Source organism: Lipotes vexillifer, unplaced genomic scaffold (assembly GCF_000442215.2).
Source record: "Lipotes vexillifer unplaced genomic scaffold, Lipotes_vexillifer_v1.1 scaffold39, whole genome shotgun sequence".
Taxonomy (NCBI): domain Eukaryota; kingdom Metazoa; phylum Chordata; class Mammalia; order Artiodactyla; family Lipotidae; genus Lipotes; species Lipotes vexillifer.
In genome coordinates this window covers 2,052,599-2,059,198 of record NW_006787038.1, presented here as the reverse complement: position 1 = coordinate 2,059,198, position 6,600 = coordinate 2,052,599, and the positions used below count along the sequence as shown (strand labels likewise).

The 6,600-nt window shown below is 46.1% G+C and overlaps 1 protein-coding gene across 1 annotated transcript in view; it reads left to right on the top strand.

Annotated features, from left to right (window-relative positions):
• Positions 1-4,561: 4,561 nt before the first annotated feature.
• Positions 4,562-6,600, top strand: part of TMED10 (transmembrane p24 trafficking protein 10) — a 42,091-nt gene continuing 40,052 nt past the window's right edge. Inside the window, exon 1 of the mRNA XM_007459749.1 lies at positions 4,562-4,836. Coding sequence (XP_007459811.1) covers positions 4,612-4,836 — 225 coding nt within the window. The 5' untranslated portion in view covers positions 4,562-4,611. The remainder of the gene's footprint in view (positions 4,837-6,600) is intronic.

Below are 6,600 nucleotides of genomic sequence, written 5' to 3'. Positions count from 1 at the left end.
CGGCCGCGCGGCCCCGGCGGCCACGCCTCACGGGCCCAGCCGCTCCGCGGCATGTGGGCTCTTCCCAGACCGGGACACGACCCCGTGTTCCCTGCATCGGCAGGCGGACCCTCAACCACTGCGCCACCAGGGAAGCCCCTCCTCCTTCTTTTTTAACAACCCTCTGCAAATGTAGAAACCATTCTTGGCTCTTGGGTGATACAAAAACAGGAGGTTGCCTGCTGGATTAGGCCTGACCAGCTGGGCAGTAGTATGCTGACCCCTAGCTTAGAGAGAAGTAGAAACTGATCAGCATATATTTAGGACACAGAACTGGTAGGACTTGCTGATGAACTGGCTCTGTGTGGGGTAGGGTTAAGAGAAAGAGGAAACAAGGATGGCCTCAGTGAAGAACTAGAAAGTGGTGTCATTTACTAAGATGGGGAAGCAGCAGATTTGGGAATAGGGGGAGAGGGGATATCAAGAGTTAAGTATGAGTTGCCTATTAGTCATTCAAGTGGAGATGTCAAGTAGGGAGCCTGATATAGACTCTGGAGTTTAGGGGAGAGGTCAGGGCTGGATATTCACATTTGGGAGTTATCGGTCTATGGATGCATGTAAAGTCACGGACTGGATGAGATCACACAGAGTGCAGTGCAGAGGTTCCAGGACCAGCTCTTGGGGGACTCTAGAACTTAGAGGACCCATAGAAAAGGTCCTTGGAATCACTCTCTGGGTCAAAGAGTATGACACATGACAAATTGTTTTCCAAAAGGGTCTTTTGCCTCTTCACAGAATGCATCTTGTTTTAGCTATTTAAATACACCCTGTGAGTGGGACTGTACAAACGAATGGATGGGGTGGGGGGCACTGGAGTTAGGAATCCTTGACAGCTTTTGTGTTGGAGCTGGGGATCCTCAAGCCACACCAGAGGATTAGGCTGGTTAAAGGAGGCATCAAAGGGCCATAGCTCTTCCAGGGACTTCCAACCACAGGACTGCCCAGCAAGGTTATTACAAATGCAGATTTTTAATAAGAGCTCTGATTCACTGTCTGGAGTGAGGTGTGTTTTAAACAAACTCCCTCTCATACAAACAAAAGTTTGCGAAACCTGTGGCTTAAAGATAGACTGGGTGGAGGGTGTGTCCCAATGACATCGGGGGGGGGGGGGTGGCGGGGTGGGGGGTTCAGGAATCTTAGGTGAGACTGGCTGGGGAAGTTTCAGGATGATGGGATGGCAGAGGACTGTTAGGCCAGGAAAAAACAGTTTCTCTAGTTGAGGGTTACTTTCCATTTGCTCTCCAATTCAGAATGAGGCCTTTTCCCCAAACAGATGTAAAATGGTACCTTGTTCAACGCTGATGCAGAGTTCAAAAATTCTAGTTCCCTAGGAATATCTACTCTGCCCTCTAGTTACACAGCAGAGAGGGTAGATTTTTTTTCCTCTGTCCTTATATGGAAACAAGATCACATTTTTCAATTAAAAAAAAAAGATAGGACTTTCCTGGTGGCACAGTGGTTAAGAATCTGCCTGCCAGTGCAGGGGACACGGGTTCTAGCCCTAGTCCAGGAAGATCCCACATGCCGTGGAGCAACTAAGCCCGTGTGCCACAACTACTGAGCCTGCACTCTAGAGCCCACAAGCCACAACTACTGAGCCCACATGCTGCAACTACTGAAGCGCGTGTGCCTAGAGCCCTTGCTCCATAACAAAGAGAAGCCACCGCAACAAGAAGCCCGTGCATGGCAACGAAGAGTAGCCTCCACTTGCCGCAACTCGAGAAAGCCCGCACGCAGCAATGAAGACCCTACGTAGCCAAAAATAAGAAAATAAAAATTTAAAAATTAATTTAAAAAAATATGCTCATTGTTGGTGAAACTGAATTAGTACCTACATTTTGGATACATTATGGACTAAATAAATTTGTTTGAAAACAGCTAAGGAATAATGGAAGAAATTTGCTGTTAGACCTTCTGCTAGGAGCTAAGGAATTAATCTTGCATTCATTGAACCATTATTTATTGTGCCTTCTAAGTGCCAGGCACTATTTTAGATTCAGGAAATAAAGCAATGAATAAAATAGACAAAAATTTCTGCCCCTGACAAAACAGATATCCTAGTTAGGGAGACAGATCAATAAGTGTGATAGGGCTTCCCTGGTGGCGCAGTGGTTGCGAGTCCGCCTGCCGATGGAGGGGACACGGGTTCGTGCCCCGGTCTGGGAAGATCCCACATGCCGCGGAGTGGCTGGGCCCGTGAGCCACGGCTGCTGAGCCTGCGCGTCCGGAGCCTGTGTTCCGCAATGGGAGAGGCCACAACAGTGAGAGGCCCGCGTACCACAAAAAATAAATAAATAAAATAAGTGTGATAAATAAGTAAAATGTATGCAGAAACTAGATAGTGATGAGTACTAAGGAGAAAAATATAAAGGAGGGAATGGGGGACAGGAAAGAGCTGGGGGCCAGGATAAGCGAGAATATAGAACAGGAAAGGACTTAAGAGCTGTGACTGCGGAAAGTAACTCAATTTCCCTAAGTCTCAGTTTCTTCACCTGTAAAATAATATGTAATAGCACCTTTCTGAAGAAGGTTCAGGCCCTCAGACTGACTCTGTCACTTTTAAACTATGGGACATCAGATACAAAAGTTCTCTGGCCTCTCAGAACCTCAGTTTGCTCATCTGTAAAATCAACAGATTTCCCCAGCCTATGTCCCATGGGTTTTGAAAATGCCAAATGAGATCATTAATATTTGTGAAAATATTTTAAAACATATAAGCTATTATTTAAATGTAAGAAATTTAAAGAAAACACACACACAGGTATTTTATGGGTTGCAGATCTCTTGATGGTCAGCAGAGCCTCAGGACTGAGAGTAAACAATGAATTGGATAACGGCTTGGTTCTGATTCCCTGCACTGGCAGGGAAAAGGCCAGTGCAGATTATCGGGATGTAGTGAGTAGATGAGCAATCATATCTTAGATCAGGGATAAAATAATCAGACTAAATGTCCCTAAGTAGACACCTCATAAGGTTATTATTATATGACATTTGTCAAATTTTAAAATGCTTTACAGCTCCTTTATGTTTGTTCTTATTTTGTTTGTAGGACTTCAGTTCCAGGAAAAGACTGAAAGAAGTTATAAATACAGAACAATTATTTAATTTACTAAGAACAGACAGTCCATCTTCTGGGTATTTCTGTAGATGCTCAATAAACATGAATCGAAGTAGATAATTCTAAACATAGGCTGTGGAGTACTCCTTTTTTATCTTCCTATTTTCTTCAGCCCTGAATATTTGATAGCATCCCCATAATGGTTTGTTAAATCAATAAACATGTCGGTATGCATGCATGCTATAGTGTCTGGCACACAGTAGGTAGTCAGTAAATACGTGTTAAATGAAAGCATGAATGATTACCATGTAAATTTTCTTACTATAGACTAGTCAATTTAATCCCTAAAGTAATTTAAACATTTAAAACACACCAATACTTGCTTTCCCTGCATAACGCTTATCTGGTAAACTGCATTAGGTTCATCTCCCACAGTGGGCTAAAACAAGGTTTTATTCAATTTAAATACAGAATCCAAATTTAGCTTGAATAGTACCTAGCAGAGTAGGTGCTCAATGTTTGCTAACTAAGATGCACTTGCAGAAATCAGTTATTCCAGGGGCTTCCCTTGGGGCGCAGTGGTGGGGACCCTGCCTGCCAATGCAGGGAACACGGGTTCGATCCCTGGTTTGGGAAGATCCCACATGCCATGGAGCAACTGGGCCCGTGAGCCACAACTACTGAGCCTGCGCGTCTGGAGCCTGTGCTCCGCAACAGAGGCCGAGACAGTGAAAGGCCCACGCGCCGCGATGAAGAGTGGCCCCCGCTCGCCGCAACTAGAGGAAGCCCTCGCACAGAAACGACGACCCAACACAGCCAAAAATAAATAAATAAATTTATTTAAAAAAAAAAAAAAAAGAAAAGAAATCAGTTATTCCAGCCCAAATACCCGGCTCAGGAGCATGAATTGGACACCTCCAGCTCACATTCACCAGGTAACCTCTACCCCTTCTCTGAGGTTCTGGCCCCCGCTCGCCTAATAGCCAAATTAGAATCTTTTCTCAGCCTCTCGAAGCCTTCCTCTCAAAGTGCTCAATGTCCCAATTGTCACCAAAGCGCTGGGACAACGTACCCTCTGCCTCTGCCCCACGTCCGGTGCGCCTGGGAGGTTGGTGGGCGGGCCCAGCGATGGGCTTTGTGGCTGTTTCCTATTGGGGCTTGGTTGCTATGGTATCACCGACCTTAAAACTCACGGGCGCTACTTCCGGATGTTCAAGGAGAATTGCTTCCTGGGCTGCCCGTACTTGCTATGGTCGACTGAGCGGTCACAGAGCTTAACAAAAATGAAACTTTTTCCGGAAGCTTCCAGAAAACCTCATTTAACCACTTTAATTTGAAGGCATTACGTGGTATCATATGCCTTCTTCCCTTTAAAAAGATTCACTACACATTTTTCATCTATTTGCCAGCCTCCAAAATGGCGCCGGCGGCATTGGAAGGTCAGAGGTGAGCTACGTGATCCCTCCCGGTTCCGGCGCGATAGAGGCCCAGGGTGGTGAACAGTCTCCGGCACGATGTCGGGTTTCTCTGGCCCACAGGCCCAGCGTGGCCCTTGCCCGTTAGCGTTGCTGCTTTTACTCCTGCTTGGCCCCACCTCGGTCCTCGCCATCTCCTTCCATCTGCCTGTTAACTCCCGCAAGTGCCTCCGCGAAGAGATCCACAAGGACCTGCTGGTGACGGGCGCGTACGAGATCACCGACCAGTCTGGGGGCGCCGGCGGCCTACGCACCCATCTTAAGGTGAGGTACTGGGTGGGGCGGGGAAGGAAGACTGAAGGCGTCGGCGAGGTAGCTGAGGACCCGAGAGTCCGGCGGGCGGAGGCCTGGAGGGCGGTCTGGCCTCCCGGAGCGCTAAAGGGAGAGCCGTCAAGACCGCCCCCTCACCCCGCTCGTTGGCTGTCGCGGGGCGGGGCTGGGCGCCAAAGCTGGGAGCCCATTGAAGGGCCGCCCGGCCTTGGCGGATGTGGTGACAGCTGAGCGGCGACGGCATTGACTTTGGGTCCTTGTCGCGGTCCTATACCTGTTTTGGTCTTAGATACCTTGAACTGTAACTGGCGTCTCCAAAGCAGTCTTTGGATGCTGATTATGTGTAGGGACCGGCATCTTAAGACACATGGGTACCTGCAGTAAAACGACGGAAGCACTGAAGCTTACTGTGAATAACAAAAAGCTGTTATTTCTTGAGCATCAGCTGTGTGTCAGGTCCTGTGCTACTGTACACGTATTACCATTTAGTTCGTACACTACCCTGCGAAGTAGGTACTGTTAGCCTCATTTTACACACGAGGAAACTGAGGCTCAGAGAGGTAGTAGAACATACTGGTGTCAAAGCTGGAATTGATTCTTAGTTTGGGAGTTAAGTAAGGTGACAGAAAAGTGCTGCAATCTTATTCTCTTCTTGTTTTTTATTTGTAATTCCTGTGATTGATTAAAGTCGATTACTGGTCACAAAACGGTTTCAGTCTCTAGTCCTTTCCTTTTTGGTACCCCAGAGTCTGGACTTGGCCAAGTTTTCAGTAAATTTCAGTGATACTCTTGGATGGTGACAACTACTACTGTAGTGCCGTTTGGTCCCATATGACATTTAGGATGACCGGGCCTGATCTTTGAAACATTAATATAATTTGATATGTGTCAAGATTTGATTGTATTTTAGGTAATTTTATTCATTCACTATAAGCACGTGGTTTTTGTTTTTAACAGAATGGGTCTTGAACTAAACAGGAAGAAACATTTTTACATTTTAATATCTAATAATACCCAATTCGTATTCAGATTTCTCCACTTGTCTCAAAAATATCTATTTAAAATTAATTTGTTGTATCACTCAAGTCTCTTTAATCTATAGCAGTCCACTCTCCCTCCCCGCCCCCGCCTTTTTTATATGCTTGAAATTGTATTGTTGGAGTCAGAGGTCCTTAAATCACGTCCTACATTTTGGATTTGTCTCTGCTTCCTTGAGGTGTCATTTAACGAGTTCTTTCCCCCATATTTCTTGTAAAAGGAATCAGCTGTAAAGATGTAACTAGATTCAGGTTTATCTTTTGGTGAGGTTACTTTAAGGGTGGTATTGTGTACCTCATGTGGCATCATGGCAGAGCACACAGTACTTTTTGTGCCCCTTAGTGCTGCGAAGATAGATCAGTGGGTTCAGTTGGGTGTATTAGTGTCCAACTGCTGCTATAACAAATTACCATGAACTTAGTGGCTCACAACACACATTTATCTTACAGTTATCTTACAGTTCTAGAGGTCAGAAGTCCTAAAATCAAGGTGTCAGCAGGACTGTGTTCCTTCTGAAGGTTCTAGGGGAGAATCCATTTACTTGCCTTTTCCAACTTCTAGAGACAACCTGCATTCTTTGGCTGGTGACCCCTTCCTCCGTCTTGAAAGCCAGCAGCATAGTATCTCCAAAACTTTCTCTTCCTTTCTCCCACCCAAACCTGTCTCCCTCCTCAGCTTCCATCATCTCATCTACTCTGACTCTACTGCTTCCCTCTTTCC